General features: G+C 38.3%; 1 protein-coding gene and 1 pseudogene across 1 annotated transcript in view; both read left to right on the forward strand.

Moving 5' to 3' along the window:
- The first annotated feature begins 15,109 nt into the window (after positions 1-15,109).
- Positions 15,110-20,730, forward strand: part of LOC124614628 (4-aminobutyrate aminotransferase, mitochondrial) — a 107,160-nt gene continuing 101,539 nt past the window's right edge. The window contains exon 1 of the mRNA XM_047142959.1: positions 15,110-15,312. Coding sequence (XP_046998915.1) covers positions 15,234-15,312 — 79 coding nt within the window. The 5' untranslated portion in view covers positions 15,110-15,233. The remainder of the gene's footprint in view (positions 15,313-20,730) is intronic.
- Positions 19,805-19,922, forward strand: LOC124556574 (annotated as a pseudogene).

Here is a 20,730-nt window from a genome sequence, read left to right on the forward strand (position 1 = left end):
GAATCAACTCAAGGAAATCTTAACATCTGCCGGCACTTTTGAGAACTTTCAACTATGAACCACATATGACTATGGGCGATAACAATAGTAGTCTATAGAGCTATGAAGAGGCATTGACACAGAGACGTTTACAAAATCGTGTTTTAGATACACGAAGCACCTGTTTCCACCATATAGAAACTTTATGTTTCTAATAGAAAATTGGCAAAATGAATACCCAGACAATGCTGGGGTTGTCAGATAGTATTGTATAAAAACAGAATATAGAGAGAGAAATGGATTTGATAATGATTCAATGCGAAATGTAGTGATTTAGATTCTTTATTAGTTTTAGTGTAAATAAATTGTGTTTTCGTAAGTGATAGTACACAAGAAACCTCGGTGAACTGGCCTTCATTAATATGGGTTTTCGATTCATCTGGATTCATTTTTTCCTTCCTTTTTCCCATTTTTGACGTCAAAATGTGCGGTACGTTATACAGATGGCACGGCTTGGTATATGAAGAGTTGTTATGTTAGCAATGCAGGTAACATAGACATCACGCATCCCAAGCTTCCAGCTATTGCTAGCTACAGTTGCTATGGTCAGTGAGGATCTACTCCTTACTGAGTTAAGAAGTTTACTGATACTGTTCTTTCCTTCTAGTGTTTTGAATGTGCATGAGTGAAATGGCTTTGAAGTGAAAGAAAGTGATTGTTTGAAAGGACAAATATTTCGGAGCACTAAACAGAATAGGACAAAGGAGAACTGTGAAAAACATATCTGGAGAATGAGATGTAGGAATATTAATTGTGTGAGACTGGAAGAAGAACGGAAAAGAAACTGACGACATCTGCTTCAAAATGATTACCGAAGTCTGTTTGCAGAACCATGGTACAATAAAGAAAGCAAGGAATGAAACATTGGATTAAGCATTATTCGCTTGTTCAGTCAGAAGAGAAAGCATGTGGCAGCAATGGCACAGCTGGAAAAACTGATTGTTTACCTGGAACCGAGGCAGCTAGAGCCAAACTGATGGTGAAACATCTATACGATCGTGTTGCTCTGAAACAAAACCCGTGTTTGAAACAAAAGAAACATACATACTATTTCAGTAAATAAATGTGAATAGATAACAGTAAATGTGGGGATTAAGTGACAATAAATTGTTTCTTGTTAGTGTCAAAATTAAAGCTGCTATTGCAGCTATTATCTGGGGGTAACATTTTGTAGGGATATGAAATGGAAGGATCGCATAGGTTCAGTCAGGGGTAGATCAGGTGGTAGATTTTGGTTTACTGGTAGAATACTGAGGAAGTGCAATCAGTCTACAAAGAAGATTGCTGACAAATCATTTATGTACTGGTTCTAAAATATTGCTCAAGTGTGTGGAACCATTCCAAGTAGTACTAACAGGGGATATTGAACGTATACAGAGAAGGGCAGTATGGATGGTCACAGGTTTGTTACACCCATGAAAAAGTGTCACACAGATGCTGAAGAAACTGAACTGTAGACTCTTGAGGGTAGATGTAAGCTATCCCAAGAAAGTCTACTAACCAAGTTTCAGGAACCAGCTTTAAATTTAGCCTTCAGGAATGTACTAAACTCTCTTATGTATCGCTCACATAGTAATGGTGAGGACAAGATTAGTATAATGACAGCACACGTGGATGCATCAAACAATCATTCTTCCCATACTCCCTACATGAATGGAACAGAAGAAACCCTAATAACTGGTACAGTGGGATGTAGCCTCTTCCATGCTCTTCACCGTGGGTTGCAGAGTATAGATGTTGATGTAGAGGAAAATTTGCGCCAGACTGGGATCTGAACTCGAATTTCCCGCTTATCACGAGAGATCGCCTTAACGATTTTGGCTATCCATGCGCGCTCCCCGGATAGACCCAACTGCAATATGTAACACTCTTTACATCCTTATACCGTAGTTCACAAAATTCAACACCTAATGTGTTTAACGTTATTTGAATTCCTCCAACAGGGAGAATGAAACAAAGAGGAATCGATACCAGTGTTGTAATGTGCCTGGCAAGGCTTATAGTACTTACGTGTATGTCTGAAAGAACAGACACTGTTGACAATCCCCAGCAGAACGAAATACTTAGAAATTAATCGTTGACTGCTGACGATATTAACAACATTGGTCTTGATTCCACATTGTCTCATTCTGCCTGTTGCGTGAATCCAAGTAATGCTGCAAGTATTAGGTGTTGAATTTGGTGGCAGCATTCCCAGTCAGTGAAATTTCGCAGTATTTTGTACAGCTGTGGATCATGAACAGTATCCCTCCGTTGAGACATGTGCGTAAGTATTACAAACGTAGTCGAGCACATCCCACATCTGTAAAAATAACGTAAATGCAATGAAATATGCTATGTCCTCCATATTCTCGCACTCTTTGTATTCTGTGCTATGCTCCTTTTCACAATATAATTCCTTTAATAAAAATGCTAGTATCATCTGTAAACAACACTAACTTTGCTATTGACGAGGGATGCAGTAATCATCCATAAAATTTCAAAATAACAAAGGGTCAAACACAGGCCCTTGTAGAACTCCATAACTAACTAGCCTATTCTCTGATTTGTACAGTTTCTTTGGCAACATCTCATGATTCATCAGATAAAAGGCTTCCAAAAGAAATAGAAACCATGGACAGTTTTACTCATCTTAGTCTATTGCACTCATGTATTACTTCAAAAAGTCAAAAACAACTGTTTGAGGAGATATGTTTTTCGTTAAAACGTTCTGAGGGTCAATTAACATTTTATTTTGATTCAAATAGTTAATTTTTCATGTACGATATATATTTTTTGATATACTCATTGTGTTTTTCACTTCTGTTAAAGTCAGTACATATACAAATACCTTATCTTTATTTAGGGAGAGTTTGACATTATTTCTTGGATCTTGCTGGATTGTAATTAAATTTTGTACTATGTTTGTATAACGTTCATTAAATATATTAGCACTTGGGCTATTCAACAGTTGTGCTATTCAACACTTCTTCCTTCAGTTCTTATGACGATGATAATCTTATTTTATTCTGTTAAAATTATTATTAATATTTTCCAGATTCATTTCATTTTACTACTTCGTTATTATATATATACATTTTTTATGTCCTAACTGTGACAAAAACAACGAAAACATGTTTCTAGTGTCTGTCATACGCCCTGTCTCTTTAACACCACTCCTGTCATACATACGTTTTTAGTTTCAATGTTGTGATATGGGGAGGAATTAGAACAGAGGATTTTCGTTGTTATTGTACATACTTAAGATACAAATTCACTTCCATTCAATATTTCTGTCAGCTCTGCTGCATGCAGTTTGGCCTAGTGTTTGGCAACACTGGCTGGTGTGCTTCGGGATGCCAGTTCAAACCTATCCAGCAGTAATTATTTGTCATATATCATTTCTGTAAGGTTCTCGAAATATTTTATGTTTATAATGTTTGTTTATTCTGTTTGTATAAATATTTGCATTCTGGAATATTCGATGTTGGTATAGCATACTGCACTCTATGTCCAGGAGTTCAGCTCTGTTCTGGCTATACATTAGCGTTCATAGTAAATATACTTTCAGCGCTGAGTGTTGAATTTCGTTGTCGACCGTCTTTCAGATTTGGACTTGAAAGTGTGGTTATGGCGTGACATTGTTTGGTGGATGTCAGGAATTTCAAAACATTCACATCATCATGGCTCCAATCAGGCAACTTAAAACCTGTTGCCTACATGGACAGGAACTGGAATACAAGTACGGTAGTAGATCGCTCCCACGCCCTGTGTGTTCAGAAGACAAATGATTTTCTTAACAGCAGTAAGTCAGCTGCACATCAGGCATCCATCAGCATTCCAGCAGTAATGCTGGCCAGGATCTGGGAAAATGGTTTAAAGGATTCGACGAAGTCACCAAACACAACAGCTAGACTGATGTTGTGTGTTTGGCAAATGTATAGTTTTACTACTTTTACTTGGACAGTACAGCCCAATAGTGGTTCGAAAACAATGAAAAGAACAGCAAATAAGATAAATTTCAGGCCAAACTGAAGAAAACATTTGACAACAATCAACAGCAAGCTTGCTTAGTGGAAGAACAATTGAAAAACAGGGCCCAGCATCATGGGGAAACAATACTGTCCTACATACGTAATTTTTCGGTCCTATGTCCCATTCTGAATCTAAACATGACAGAAACTGACAAAATCTCATACTTGATGAAAGCAGGCACAGAAGTGTTGAACCAGTCTCTTCTGGAAAAGGATGTCACAACAGTAGAGGAGCTTATGAAGTGGCGCCAGTGCATTGAGGAAATACAAAAAACAAGAATTGGATGAAAGAATTATGACAGACTCTACAATGTAGTCCCTGTTGCAGTTGTGGAAGACCACTACGACCTCACCTGTATCACACACCAGGTAGAGAGAGAAGAGGTACATTGTTTTATAGTAACAGAACTGTTGGAACGAGAAGGCTAGAGATAGTAGCCATGAATGTAGACTCAGAAGCCTGGAGGAAATAGAGAACCTTGAAAAAGAGGTGTATCAATCTTTAGAGCCAGTTTCCACCACCAGCCAAATGCACAAAAAAAAAAAAAAAAAAAAAAAAAAAAAAAAAAAAAAAAAAAAAAAAAAAAACTGACTAGGCCGATTTGAACTTATGCCTGAGCAATAAAACGATAACCAACCAGCTGGCCAATGCAGGTAAAACTAACTCCTACACCAAAAATAACCTGGAAATGAACAAACATTTGGAAGAAAGAGGACAATACACTGGTGTGTTCCCACTGTGAATTCCCTGGACCCATTGTACACTGATGCAGGGAAATAATGCAAGTTTTTGATGATTACTGTGCCATCAGACATCAACCATCACAACATTCCTATTCCTGTCATTCAACTGCAGATAATTATAGTCGACCTGCAGGACAATCCCATCTCCATACACTGGACTATGTCGCTCCCCAACATGATGTAGCCATTCCCCGTCTCTATGCAGGGTTAACAGCCTCTCGCCTAGCCACCAACTTCAGGAAAACCTTACGAGGAGCGATCCATGGAGGAAAGGCTGCCACAGATAAAAATCCTCCACGGACGACAGTCATCAGCATGTCAGGAAATCTCATTGATGTCAGCTTCGATGGCGAACATGCCTGGGTGCTAACAAACTCAGGGGCTTCTTCTTCTGTAATGCCAGATCCTTATTATTGTCAGCTAAGGGACACTATAGCCTGTGAAACAAAAGCGACTGTGCTAAAAGTCGAAAATGAAAAATATGTCCAGCAGATAGGAACTCGTTTTGCAAGAATAACTATCAGCAACAGAACACAACCCTTCGAATTTGTCCTTTTAACATAATGTAGTCGTAAGGCTATTCTCAGGTGGAACTTGTTGCAGGCATCACAAGCAATCATAGGCTGTAGAGGATCAGAGTTCCTGATTGAGGAATCTATTCCAACAAGCAAACATAACAAAGATTGCTCTGGGCAGTTGTTTTTGCCTTTGACACCACTGTTGTCCTGCCATCATCAATGAGACGAGTTCAAGTCATCAGTCGAGATGCCCCATTATGTTTCGACCTCTTGTCGTTTGCAGAAAGGTACTCAGGCTCACAAAAGAAATATACATGCTAGCGATGTTCATACGCATTGTAGGTGGTCAAACAGAACGCTTGATTACTAATATCCAAGACCAGCCATAGCTCATCCCTAAAGGTATACGTGTAGGGACAGCCATACCAGTCCAGGAAGAGCAGGTTAGTGTGACTGACGAAGAATTGTGTTCCACTATCACTAGAGATGTTGTAGGGGGGAAGGAACGAGCTACTGAACTGCCTATAGGATCTGGCCTGACTGAGGAACAATGTCTATGAGTGATAGCCGTTCTGCATCATTTTTTGGATCCTTTTAAATTCAGAGTGGAGAAAAAATGGACCAAGTAGTCCATGATAAACACCATATCAACACTGGGAATTATCGATGAATTTCCCAGAGCCCATACAGAGTGTCGCTATGTGAACGACTGATAATCCGAGAGGAAGTGGAGAAGATGCTGCAAGATGAGATCGTTGAACCTTCAGAGACCCTGTGGTCCTCTTCTGTGGTCCTAGTGAAGAAGAAAGGCGTCACATGGCGTTCCTGCATCGACTACCAACAACTGAACTAAATCACGAAGATAGAAATCTGTCCATTGCTGTGCACTGATGATATCCCACACTGCTTGAAAGGAGCTAAGTATTTCTTAACTACTGACTTGCAGATGGGCTGCTGACAAATCAAGATTAATAAGGATGACTAGAAAAAGACTGCCTTCATAACTCCAGATGACCACTATGAGTTTAACGTTATGCCAATTGGACTGCGTAACAGCTCCAACAACATCCGAACATATGGTGGACAACATGCTGCAAAACCTTAAATGGATGACGTATCTTTGCTAACTGGATGACAGTTTACAGTTTTGAAGATATTTGAAGAACATCTAAGCTGTTTGATAACCATGTTGAAGTGTTTTCAGACTGCATGCGTCCACCTGAATCTGATGAAGTGTCTCTTTGCCACCCAAAAAATAAATATCCTAGGACACATAGTTAATCGTATTATAGCTCGTCCTATTCCAGAAAGAATATGAGTAGTCACAAAATTTGCGATGTCTAGGCATACTTGTAATAAGAATTTTTTTGGAATGTGTTTGTACTACTGGCGATTCAAAAAGGACTTCCATACGAAGGCATGTAATAAAAAGAAGAAAAAGAAACTGGATTGGGCCTATATTAAGAAAGAATGACAGACTGATAAAAACAGTTTTAGAAGGTTACGTAGAAGGGAAAAGGAAGCGAGGAAGGAAGAGAGTTCAGATGTTCTATGATATGATGGACGGTACAACATACATCAGCCTTAAGAAGGAAGCAATGGATCGCAGAAAATGGAGAGGCAAAGGACCTGCTGATATAGCAGAAAACTGATGATGATGATGATGATGATGATGACCAAGGCACATCCCTTGCAAGAACTACCACAGTGAGACAAATTTTCCTGGAACAAAGTGCAAGAAAGATCTTTCATTGTCCATAAGGAGGCGCTGACATCGTCTCCAGTCCTAGCTTTGTATAAAGAGAATGCTGAGACAGAGCTTCACAGTGATGCTAGCGGTTATAGGATAAATGCAAGTGATAGCTCATGCTTTCAGAGTAAAAGCCGAAAGGAACTGCTCTAAAAGTGAAATACAGTGCCTTGAAGTTGTTTGGGCTCAGCAAGTTCACGACGTATTTATTTGGCAAACCATTCACCATTGTGATGGACTGCTTTTCTATGTGCTGGCTGACTAGCCTGAAGGATCCTTTGGGCCAACAAAGGAGATAGGCTCTGAAGATTCAGGAGTTCTTCTTCTTCTTCCGTATCCGGATGCACCAATTATGTCTTCCCTTCCCAGTAATTAGTAACGTAAGTTGCTTTGTCATTGACTTTCAAAATATCGTCTTTAGTGCATGTTACAGACATTGTAGGAGATTGCACCACTTTTCCTTTCTCGCTTCGGCGATATCAGTCAACAGTACCTCACCTTCTTGGATCGTTTCCTCTGAGAAGGGGTCCTTATTGTAAAGTTCTTCACACTTTTTCAGAGCTTCCTTGCTGCTACCATTGAGTCCAACAATATACTGAGTGCGGCACCCTCTAGGTATGCGCCGTCGAGAGATTTTCTTGACAATGTCTGTAAAAGTTTCATACGATTGTACTTCTGGTTTAATTTCCAAGATCTCCTTATCAAGGTCCTCTGTGAAGAGTTCCCAATGAGCTTTTTTGAAGTTGAAGCGTCTCTTGAAGGGTATTACATCTGATTTGATTACTGCCGTAATGCAGCAAGTTATTGCTCTGTGTTGCGATCTTGGAATTGGGCCCTCGATTTGCTTTACAGTTTACAGGGATACCTTCTCGGAGACAAAGATGTTATCTGGATTATATCCTCGTTTCATCTTCCGCTGTTAAATGATGCAGGCAACTTTGGGTCATGTATCAATTTCAGTTTAGCCTGGTCTGCCCAGATCTCCAGCATTTCGCCATCGTCTCTTTATAGCCCCATGCGAGACCGTGACAGTGAAAATGTCCTAGTACAACTTTAACGTTTTTTGAATGGAAATTTCCAGGTTCCGTAAATTTGAACCTCGCACTAGGTGGTTTGTGCACGGATTTTACAGTACATAAATGTAGCTCATTAGTTAAAATTTCTATATTTTCTTCGCAGGTCAAAGCACAGGAGCATACGTCTAAGTTCGGTTTCACAAATATAGCACTCCTGTATCTTTCGTGTGGTCTCTCAAGAACTAATTTCATGTCCTGTATTTTTGGCGTATGGCTAGTTGGTGCTCTGTGTGTTTCTTGTAACACTAAAACATCACAGTTGTTTCGTTTGCACATGTCAGATAATAAAATTTATTTATTTACAGATAAGCCTTCAATATTGCAGGAAGTTGCCACTAGTGATGGTCTTGATAAAGACCGTTTTTGGGGCTCTTCGGAGAGCTGTTTTGGCATCTTTGGTTTTGGTGCTACGGTGTTTGCAGGATTGGCCGACTAGGTCGTTTCCAGGGGACGCCCTATTGCTTGTTGTTCGTGATTCAGGAGTATGACATTACACAGTACACAAAAGTGGACACAAGGATGTCGACAGTCTTTCAAGGCATCCTTTGGCAGAACACCACAGCATGGATGAAATTTGAGTCATAGCTGCATTAAATGACATTGATACTGATCAGAGGAAAGATCCAACACTACTGAAAATTACAGAAGCATCGAAGAACGAGAGACCAACCAAAGAATTCCAGTTAATAAATGGAGCATTGCGTAAGAGAAAGTGTGATCCATAGGGGTGACAATGCTTGCTTATCATCCAAGTACTATCAAGGCGCTCCAGCGTCTGGTAGCCCTAAATTCGTGAAGTCTCTGGACAGAACCAGAAGCAGTTATCACTAGACAGATCTGTACCAACCGTTAGGCAGAGACCAATCTGTTAGACACTATGTGAGCCAACACTAAGGAGCGCCACAAGCCGCAATTACCTCTGGGGCATCTGATACCAATCCTGCCTGCTGCATCACCATTTCACGGAACTGGACTCGACCTTTTGGGGAAGTTCCCAAAAGCAACAAATGGGATTAGCTGGATTAGAATCTTCACTGACTACCCACCTGCTACGTTGTCACCAAGACTCTGCTGCCTACCAAACCTCCAGAATCTGCAATGTAGAAGAGATTATTTTGAGGCAAGGGGCACTTCGTATTATGATCTCTGAGCCTACAAAATATTTCCAGTTGAGACATGTATCAGAGGTAATTCTACACTTTGTGATCACCCACAGGATGAAAACTGCTTGTCATTCTCAGACTCTCAGACGAAAGACCCAACAGAATGCCTTAATAAGAAGTTGGCAGATATGCTCTCAGTGTTCACTGATGTTGAATAGAGAGATTGGGATACAATATTGCCCATTGTGACATTCATTTATAACACAGTGAAGTAAGACACTACAGGCTTCACACTGTTTTTTCTGCTCCATGGAGGTTAAACTGAAATGACCATGGATACAATGACTGTGTGAAACATCTAATCACCAGGATTGAAGAAGCAAGACAACTGGCTCTCATATCGTCCTTAGATATCCGGGAGACAGACTGGGAGTGCTATAACACCAAACACTGGCAACTGAAGTACAACTCGGGAGACTCGATATGGGTTATATGCCTGTGAAGGACCACAGGAAAAGTTACTAACGCCCTACTTTGTGATTATCATTCCCTTTGCTGCTTATCAGAGGTCAAAAGTGATGTCAAGCGTGACCCTTTATCAAGAAGGCAAAAGTATGGAGAGATCGTCAATGTCCTCCTTATGAAGCCCCACTACAGTCCAAAGGTGCAGATTGATGATGGAAGCCTCAACAAAAATGAAGACCCACTCAATGATCACAAAGTTTTGACAAGAGGGGCTATGTTTCATGTTCATTATAATGGAGAGTCTGTATCAACATGGCCAGGATAGAGTAGAGTAGAACAGACTCTTTATTTGTCTTTCAGTATTTCTCATACAATGAACTTCATCAAAGTTAACAGTTCAGTCTGTTTCAGGCTTTCAACAGAATATGTCACATATCAAACATGAAAGCAAGCAGACGTTTATTACGGTTCGCACCCAGAGAGTTCTGCACAAATTATTTTAAATGTCTCAGCATAACAACAGTGCCTAACATGTGTGTATATAACTGTTTAATATAAAAACCTGAAAAAAGTTTACAGTTTAGCAGAAGATGGGCTTTCTTGGGGCAAGCAATAAAAAATCATCATTTCTGTATGGCATTTTTGTGGCCCTGTTTGAAACTTGGATGGCAGATTTTTTTTATTTCACTTTCTAAACAATTTATCTGGCATAGATGATTTGATACACTTGATAACATGTTGTTGTGGGATGGCTGATTTGTTGCAGTTGACAATACCTGACTGTGGACTGGAGGAGATCACTCATAACTTACTGAGATTGTTTCTTTATCTGTTAACACAAGTGACATTTTTCTTGCTCATTTTCATGTTTCTTTCATGTACTGTGTTATTTAAGGTGGCTGACTGGTCTGAATCACTTGAGAATACTTTGGTATAGGATGGAGGTAGTTATTCCATACCTACTGCAGTTTCCTTCTTTTTCTTCTCTCCCATAACACTATAATGATATTTCTTCGAATATGTAACACATTGTATCCAGCTCAAATTTACAGTTTGTCTTGCATGAATTCATCCACTGAGTAATAACAATTCAGTGTCTGTGTCTCATATAGCTTTCTTTTAAGTGGACCTAAATTCATCTGCATTAACTTGTTTCCTTGTAATTTATTACAGATTTTCATTCCCATGTATTCAGGTTGCTGGGCACACAGTTTGAGGTGGTGGATGGGGAGCATAAAATTTTCTTCTTCTCGAATATCGTGTGAATGGACAAAACGATTTCCCTCAAATTATTCATGTTTGGTGTAGGGAAAGATAATAATCTCTCTCTCTCTCTCTCTCTCTCTCTCTCTCTCTCTATATATATATATATATATATATATATATATATATATATATATATATAGAGAGAGAGAGAGAGATTATCCTGGTGATAATATATATATATATATATATATATATATATATATATATATATGTGTGTGTGTGTGTGTGTGTGTGTGTGTGTGTGTGTGTAGGGATGTTGTTGTTGTCTTCAGTCCTGAGACTGGTTTGATGCAGCTCTCCATGCTACTCTATCCTGTGCAAGCTTCTTCATCCCCCCAGTACTTACTGCAACCTACATCCTTCTGAATCTGTATCTGTTTAGTGTATTCATTTCTTGGTCTCCCTCTACGATTTTTACCCTCCACGCTGCCCTCAATGCTAAATTTGTGATCCCTTGATGCCTCAGAACATGTCCTACCAAACGATCCCTTCTTCTAGTCAAGTTGTGCCACAAACTCCTCTTCTCCCCAATTCTGTTCAATACCTCCTCATTAGCTATGTGACCGACGCATCTAATCTTCAGCATTCTTCTGTAGCACCACATTTCGAAAGCTTCTACTCTCTTCTTGTACAAACTATTTATCGTCCATGTTTTACTTGCATACATGGCTACACTCCACACAAATACTTTCAGAAACGACTTCCTGACACTTAAATCTATACTCGATGTTAACAAATTTCTCTTCTTCAGAAACGCTTTCCTTGCCATTGCCAGTCTACATTTTATATCCTCTCTACTTCGACAATCATCAGTTATTTTGCTCCCCAAATAGCAAAACTCCTTTACTACTTTAAGTGTCTCATTTCCTAATCTAATTCCCTCAGCATCTCCCGACTTAATTCGACTACATTCCATTATCCTCGTTTTTCTTTTGTTCATGTTCATCTCATATCCTCCTGTCCATTTCGTTCAACTGCTCTTCCAAGTCCTTTGCAGTCTCTGACAGAATTACAATGTCATCGGCGAACCTCAACGTTTTTAATTTTTCTCCATGGATTTTAATACCTACTCCGAATTTTTCTTTTGTTTCCTTTACTGCTTGCTCAATATACAGATTGAATAACATCGGGGACAGGCTACAACCCTGTCTCACTCCCTTCCCAACCACTGCTTCCCTTTCATGCCCCTCGACTCTTATAACTGCCATCTGCTTTTTGTGCAAATTGTAAATAGCCTTACGCTCCCTGTATTTTACCCCTGCCACCTTTAGAATTTGAAACAGAGTGTTCCAGTCAACATAGTCAAAAGCTTTCTCTAAGTCTACAAATGCTAGAATTGTAGGTTTGCCTTTCCTTAATCTATTTTCTAAGATAAGTCGTAGGGTCAGTATTGCCTCACATGTTCCAATATTTCTACGGAATCCAAACTGATCTTCCCCGAGGTCGGCTTCTACCAGTTTTTCTATTCGTCTGTAAAGAATTGGTGTTAGTATTTTACAACACCTCTTATTAAACTGATAGTTCGGTTATTTTCACTTCTGTCAACACCTGCTTTCTTTGGGATTGGAATTATTATATTCTTCTTGAAGTGTGAGGGTATTTCGCCTGTCTCATACATCTTGCTCACCAGATGGTAGAGTTTTGTCAGGACTGGCTCTCCCAAGGCCGTTAGTAGTTCCAATAGAATGTTGTCTACTCCTGGGGCCTTGTTTCGACTCAGGTCTTTCAGTACTCTGTCAAACTCTTCACGCAGTATCGTATCTCCCATTTCATCTTCATCTACATCCTCTTCCATTTCCATAGTATTGTCCTCAAGTACATCGCCCTTGTATAGACCCTCTAATACGCCTTCCACCTTTCTGCTTTCCCTTCTTTGCTTAGAACTGGATTTCCATCTGAACTCTTGATATTCATACAAGTGGCTCTCTTTTCTCCAAAGGTCTCTTTAGTTTTCCTGTAGGCAGTATCTATCTTACCCCTAGTGAGATAAGCCTCTACATCCTTACATTTGTCCTCTAGCCATCCCTGCTTAGCCATGTTGCACTTCCTGTCGATCTCATTTTTGAGACGTTTGAATTCCCTTTTGCCTGCTTCATTTACTGCGTTTTAATATTTTCTCCTTTCATCAATTAAATTCAATATTTCTTCTGTTACCCAAGGATTTCTACTAGCCCTCGTCTTTTTACCTACTTGATCCTCTGCTGCCTTCACTACTTCATCCCTCAGAGCTACCCATTCTTCTTCTACTGTATTTCTTTCCCCCATTCCTGTCAATTGTTCTCTTATGCTCTCCCTGAAACTCTGTACAATCTCTGGTTCTTTCAGTTTATCCAGGTCCCGTCTCCTTAAATTCCCACCTTTTTGCAGTTTCTTCAGTTTTAATCTACAGTTCACAACCAATAGATTGTGGTCAGAGTCCACATCTGCCCCTGGAAATGTCTTACAATTTAAAACCTGGTTCCTAAATCTCTGTCTTACCATTATATGATCTATCTGATACCTTCTAGTATCTCCAGGATTCTTCCATGTATACAACCTTCTATTATGATTCTTGAACCGTTTTAGCTATGATTAAGTTATGCTCTGCGCAAAATTCTACCAGACGGCTTCCTCTTTCATTTCTCTCCCCCAATCCATATTCACCCACTATGTTTCCTTCTCTCCCTTTTCCTACTCTCGAGTTCCAGTCACCCATGACTATTAAATTTTCGTCTCCCTTCACTACCTGAATAATTTCTTTTATCTCATCATACATTTCATCAATTTCTTCATCATCTGCAGAGCTAGTTGGCATATAAACTTGTACTACTGTAGTAGGCATGGGCTTCGTGTTTATCTTGGCCACAATAATGCGTTCACCATGCTGTTGGTAGTAGCTTACCCGCACTCCTATTTTTTTATTCATTATTAAACCTACTCCTGCATTGCCCCAACCAACGGCAAGGTCCATGGTTCGTAGGGGTAGGGTGTAGGGATGGCAGAGTTAATATTTTAAGTTTTCTAAATAATGAACGATATAACTCTTTATGATGTGCAGTGCACATACTTCGAATGATTTTTTCTATATTTTTAGTAACTGCACTATAGTTGTCGAGTTACCCCAAAAAATAATACCACACCTAATAATACATTCAAAGTAGCTTGTATATGCTACCTTTTGTGTATCCGTGTTAGTTGCAGTTAATATTTGCAGTAAAACGCAAGGATGCTCAATTTGTTAGGTATTCAATGTGTGTCTGCCAGCTCAAATTTTTATCTACATTTTAACCTAAGAGTTCGACTGAGTCAACTTCTTCTATATCTTGACTGTCATGTACAATCTTAAACTGCTCACTTTTTGAGTGTTTGGTTTTGAATTGCTAAATATATTGTTCCTAAATAAAACCAAAGAAATTAAAATAGTTCCGTGGTTAGAGTGTGAATTTCTTATTTTCTACATTGCTTCGAGTTTTTTTCGCCTTCATTTTTCTGTAATTTGTCAGTTATTACGAATTTCGTAAATTAATACAAACTTCAGTAGACATGTTTGGACTTAAAATGTATATTTGTACGACACAAAAACTTAAATACTTGCAATACGAATGACAGGTTACTACACTTCTTCATTGGATGTGCGTCAAATACAAAGGATCAAAATATGTTTTCAGATAAATATAAATTTTTTTGCAGAAACTTACATGTGAAGAGCTTTTCATTTTTTTAAAATCAAGTCTTTCATTATTTTACGTAAAACTTACCTTCCACTACTCTGATTTCCACGTGTTGTACATTGTGCGGAAACTTTCGATGTCCTCCTATTGGATGCAATAGGTCTATACTCTACAATATTACTATCTTGCAAGCTGCAATTTATTACTATTTCAGAATGAAAATATGAAAATTCTTCTACTGCATTAAAATAGCGCATTTTACTAGCTAATGTACATGTCGAAGCACAGTTGTAAATTCAACCCTTAATTCAGATGCCAGCTTGAGAACGTTTATTTCAAGATAAATATATCAAGTAATGCTGCGACGTCCACTTAAAGTCGAGCAGCACACAATCAAGCGCCGTAAGTTAAACCGAGGTCAAATTCATAAACACAGTAATTTATGGCAATTGAATTATGTTCCCTCGAGTAGCGTCATGCTACGCGGGTCGCTCAAACACAGCGCCAGTATCCGCCGTCCACCGTATCAGTACGCACGCCCGAATAAAATCAGTCTGCTTCGGCGTTTGCGTATTCAGTGTGCGACGCTCACCTGAAGGTTTAGGGAAGATGGCACAGCTATGCGGCGGAGGCGTAACGCCCGCAATTAATTTTGGTAGATTGTGCCTTAAGCAATGGTGGAAATCAGGTAAAGACTAGACTCTTGTTCTTTTAAAGATTTTTCCTAAATCACAATATGGATATTTTGAGAAAAAAATATAGTGAGACTGCATTTTCAAGTCGTCCGAAGACTGGGAAATGAAAATCATCTTATAATTTGTTAACGCTTTATGCATACAGATCTTGTGAACTGTTTTGACATGTACATCGACTGAACGTTAGTTCCGGCGTTAGTCGTTCAGCATCTTGAAATTTCAATGTGTTAATGCAAGTTACCGTTGCAAATACAGTTACTCTTAAGTCAAGGTACAATTCCTCTTGAGAAGACGCATAAACTCCTTGTGTTCTGTATGTGCAATCAGCAAGCTTTATCTTACAAGAAAAGTTGCACAGTACAGCTCAAGATACACCATTTTTACCTTGTCTTGTTTCGGAATTCCTTATAGAAAACTAAATTAAAGGGGCAAAAATTATTTTCGTAGCCCCTGCCTCTCTCATATCAGTACTGTGTTTGGAACTAAAGAAAAAAAAATAAAAATGAAAAAGCTGTTTGCCGCAGCACACACAATTTTTGTACCGAATTTTATAACATTTGGAACTCAAATACATTACCTCTACTGTTGAATTATTGTGTTGTTTTTTTATTGTGTAGTGGCTGCAAAGATTTGTGACTGTCACCAAAAAAATTCGGCTATTGTAGTTTCATGCATATTGCAAAATATCGTAAATGATATCAATTTACATCCAATCATAAACTGTAAATACTTTGCAAATTTTTCCGGCTTTGCCATGATGTACTGACTATATGAAAAGTTACAGTATTCTGTATGCTTTAGTTGGCTACCTACACAAATGATTTTGCAAGAAGACCACATTCTATACTTCCGATATGGCTATCAAAATTTAAGTTACAGTAGTCTTTTTTTTTCCCTGCAATCATTATCATTGTAATATTAATCCTTTACATCATCTGTATGTAACATATTTTGATTTTTTTGGTACAACAGTGTTTAGAAAATCATTGGCTTACTATCCTATTGTTTTAGTTGGTTTTCTTGTTCCCACCTTGACTTGTATGGAAACAGATGCTGTAAGATTTTCTCATTTATGGGATTTTTTATCATACCCTTAATTCTTGATTTTTGGTTACAGTCTGTAATTGAGAAAATGTCACTGACCTGGATATCTGTGAAATTAATAATCTCTAAGACTGAAATTGTAATACTTGTTGATGTTCAGTAATTGATGAGTTTAAATGGAATACACACTTTCATGAGATAATAGCAATCAGTCCATCTAGCTTTGTACTTACTAGTGCTCTTATTCTCTGGGCCTCATATAAAAATAATTTTGTATTTGTCATACTGTCATTAATATCATTTAATGAACTATTTTTCAGGGAAAATTGTGCAGACATCTGTATTTTACTATTGTATACTCCAGAAATTAGCATTATGAATGTTTTTTAAAGTCAATAATAGAAACTCTTGCAGCATTTATTTACATGCTAAGAAATTAGTTGTTGAAATTATTTAAAACTTTTTAAAAATATTTTTACACATATGCAGCTGAACTGTGGTATAGACAACCAAGTGATACAAAAATAATTTTCGTATAGACTTAGTGTTGCTGACTATGGTTCAGAGTAGATGCGAGTAGTCTGACTTTGACTTTAGTAGCTGCCCACATAAATGACAGGAAATTGAAAAGCTTTAAAAATTCAAACATGGTTAAAAGTATCAATTGTTATACACACATTAGTACGATTCTGGGACTTATGAGATATTCATAACATTTGGAACAAATCTGACAGATAGAGAGAACATATTTGGATATCTATTTTGCAAATTATCAATAATTTCATCATGAGAAAGGAAAAGCAAAGATTAAGAAATTCACGGCAAGTAATTATTAAGTCATTGGTGTTAAGGCCCGTTGAACAGTTGCTGAATATGGATGCAATCAAAATGGTTCATACATCTGCATCTGGAGCATGTTGTGTTAATCCCACAGTATTTCATCAGGGGAACATCAGGTGACTGCTGGCGAGTAGGATCTGCTGTATGAGCCCCTTCCAGCATGGGCTCAGTAAGAATATTGCTTTAGTGAGGAACCAACAGTTGCCACTTACCAACGGTCAGCAGCAACATCGTGAAGATGTTACACAGTTCTCTGAATGAAATATTGTGGGAGTTGCGCAACGTGCTGTAGTGGCAGTTCCAGCAACTCTACATTCAACAGATCCACCAAGAAAAAGTGTGAAGTGTTGCAACATGATAAAGAATGTTGATGTGGCACACATTTGCAGCGTACCTAGTTACTCATGTAACATGTTCTTTCAGGATCTTCTTTTATCAGAAAGATTTTAATAATCAGTAATGATATAACTTTATAAGAAAAGTAAACTATATAAAGTTGACAGTTAAAGATCAAAATAGTTATGTATATATTCTGAAGTTTTTTAGCTGAGAAAACAGTATTAAATAGCTTATTGACAGCCCCATGATTTGGTATCAGGGAGACCTCATCTGTGAGCCAGCTAAGTCTTTGCATAAAACAATGGAAGATTTTGATAAACATAATTGTACTCACTGAGTATCTTTTGTGACTCACTCTGATTTGTGTCACAAAGCAAAATAAGATGATTTGCCTTGTTATGTAATAGAAAATGAGGTAACATTCCTTGAGGTTTCATACATGATCCTATTTGGCCTCTAATACACTTCCTACGGAGTGAACCAAATCGCTCCACAATTGTTGTAGGCAACAAAACCAGCATGACTGTTGCAAATTTGGGTCAGGAACTGAGTAATAAAGTAGATAATGAGTTGGACGTAGTAGACTGACAATAAATGCAATACCCTCAATCTTTAACAAGTGCGAGTAATTCTGTTAAGGTTAACATTCTGACCTCTTCCAATAGTTAACAGTAAGACATTAGATTTCTGTGACTGTGGGTGGTTGAGAACCTCTAAAGAAGGCAGTGTGTATTCATGTTCACTCTGGAAACTAAGAATAACTACAGATAATGAGTCATGCCTGGATAACACAGTCAGTAAGACTAGGTTCTTGTCCCAAATACAGTTTTAATCTACCAGATCATTTCAATTACCTCAACAGCTAGTTGATGTCTTCAGTGATACCCAAGCTGATTTCTCTTCCAAATTGTCATTCATTGACAATGTATTGCGCAATGTATTGGGTACAAGTAGAAAGAATATTTTTATTCCAAAAGTGTGCCAACCAGGCCATGGGTTGTATTAATTAATCGACCTTATAATGACCACTATTTAAAATGCTGAAGGTTTTTACATGATAGTGCAAATGCACCGACTATTTCATGAAATTTGTTGGTAATATTTTCTAGTGTGGAAGGAACATATGTATCTATTTAGCACCAGTTACAGGTACAATTTTACGTTGTGATGAAGTCATTGTCTGTCATCCAGAAAAATTGACATTACTTCATAGCATACATTTTCAGCTGATTTCTGTTTTAATTAAGAGCTACAATTGAACTATATATATATTGACAGATCTAAGTGGGAGACTATTCTCATTATAAGTTACTTTTTTTCGGAGAGGATACGTGATGTCTATAGAACTATGTACTTGCAGGACATCTTTGAACACTTCTCCTTGAGTCTTGAAAAGCATAAGAAGAAAACTTCCAGTATACCAGTTTGTTAATACCATCCTATCTTTCAATATGTTTATTTTGATGTTTCCTTGCAGGAAGAAAGTGTACACCAATGTTTTGTTCCCATTCCTTACTCACATCACTTTGGTGACTGATCGTAATTGGAGGAGATCTAGTCACGAGGCTAGCAATTTGTATCAAAGTTATATTTGCACAGTCCTCTTTGACCATCACTTACAATGTTGACTTTGACTTGGTGGAATTAAACCTAACAATTTTCTATTTACACAATAAATGTCATGACTTATTTTACTGTACTACACAGTGTAATATCCATTGGTTGAAAACCACCTCCTGCTGTGTTACTTCCTTACACCAGGTATCATATGCATGCACTCCACTTTCCTGTCCTATGCCTCTCCCTTAACCTGCTGGTAACTTTGTCCATGTTTAACAACAAATTCTCTTCCTTCTTTTCATTTTTTCCCTGCAGTCTTTCATTTTATGATTGTTGCAGGCAATTTCTTTGCAGTACATATTTCAGCTAAGACATTCTGTTTTTATTTCCATTGGTTTTCTTTCCTCTCCTTTTCTTGGAAGTACTTAATTCAAAATCCTCTCGGTCCATTTCAAATTTGGCATTTTTCTCCAAAATCACATTTCAAACTATCCAAGCATTTTTCCTGTTTCTGTTTGACTGCCCCTGATTCACTGCCATATAACTCCAGAGAAAACACTGGGCAAATCTTTTTCTTAGTTCTTTCAGAATTATGTTTGCTGATGACAAACATTTCACCTTTACAAAAGCTCATTTTGTGCATAGATGTACTTCTTACTTCCTCTTCACAGCTTCAATTTTCCATCAACAAACTTCTTAACTGCCAACCGCCTTGCCGCAGTGGTAACACCGGTTCCCGTCAGATCACTGACATTAAGTGCTGTCGGGCTGGGTTAGTACTTGGATGGGTGACCATCTGGTCTACCGAGCGCTGTTGGCAAGTGGGGTGCACTCAGCCCTTGTGAGGCAAACTGAGGAGCTACTTGACTGAGAAGTAGCGGTTCAGGTCTCTGAAACTGACATACGGCCGGGAGAGCTGTGTACTGACTACATGCCCTTCCATATCCGCATCCAGTGACGCCTAAGGGCTGAGGATGCCACGGTGGCCAGTCGGTACTGTTGATACCGTTGGGCCTTCGTGAGGGAGGAGTTTGTTTTAAACTTCTTAACTACCTGAAATATTTTACTTGTACTGAAATCTTTCCTTATGACATTTTTATGGAACAACATGGTTTGATCATTTACATGCTTAACGGTTCTATACATCGCAAAAGGAAAGAGAATAAGAAATGTGGGCTTATGGAAACATGTGAACATTTAATGCTTTGGAAAAAATTGTAGTGTATAGAAACAAATGATGGAATTGTTATAAAGTATGTCCAATGAAAAGTTACAGAATGCTCCATTACAACTGAGGAGAAACAAGATATTCTGTCAGGCTAAATAGAAGATACATCAGTGCAGAACTGAAATTCCAACAGGCTGTTAGATCTGTTGCTAGGTGGGAGAACAACTACTTTTGTCTTTTTTGGCACTGTAAGTGTCCTGTATGAGATTGATTTTATTTCCATTGCTCATGAATAAAGTTTTAAATTGTAAGTTTTGGTGCAAATTGCCATGAAATTATCACCGTGATATTGCTGTGATTGCAACTGATACCAATATATATATTATGTTATACTTCTGATTTCTTAAAGTGGAAGAACAACAGAGAATTACTTACTATGTTCACCACAAGTAAGCTCTTC

The sequence above is a fragment of the Schistocerca americana genome, chromosome 1 (genome assembly GCF_021461395.2).
Source record: "Schistocerca americana isolate TAMUIC-IGC-003095 chromosome 1, iqSchAmer2.1, whole genome shotgun sequence".
In the NCBI taxonomy this organism is placed as follows: Eukaryota; Metazoa; Arthropoda; class Insecta; order Orthoptera; family Acrididae; genus Schistocerca; species Schistocerca americana.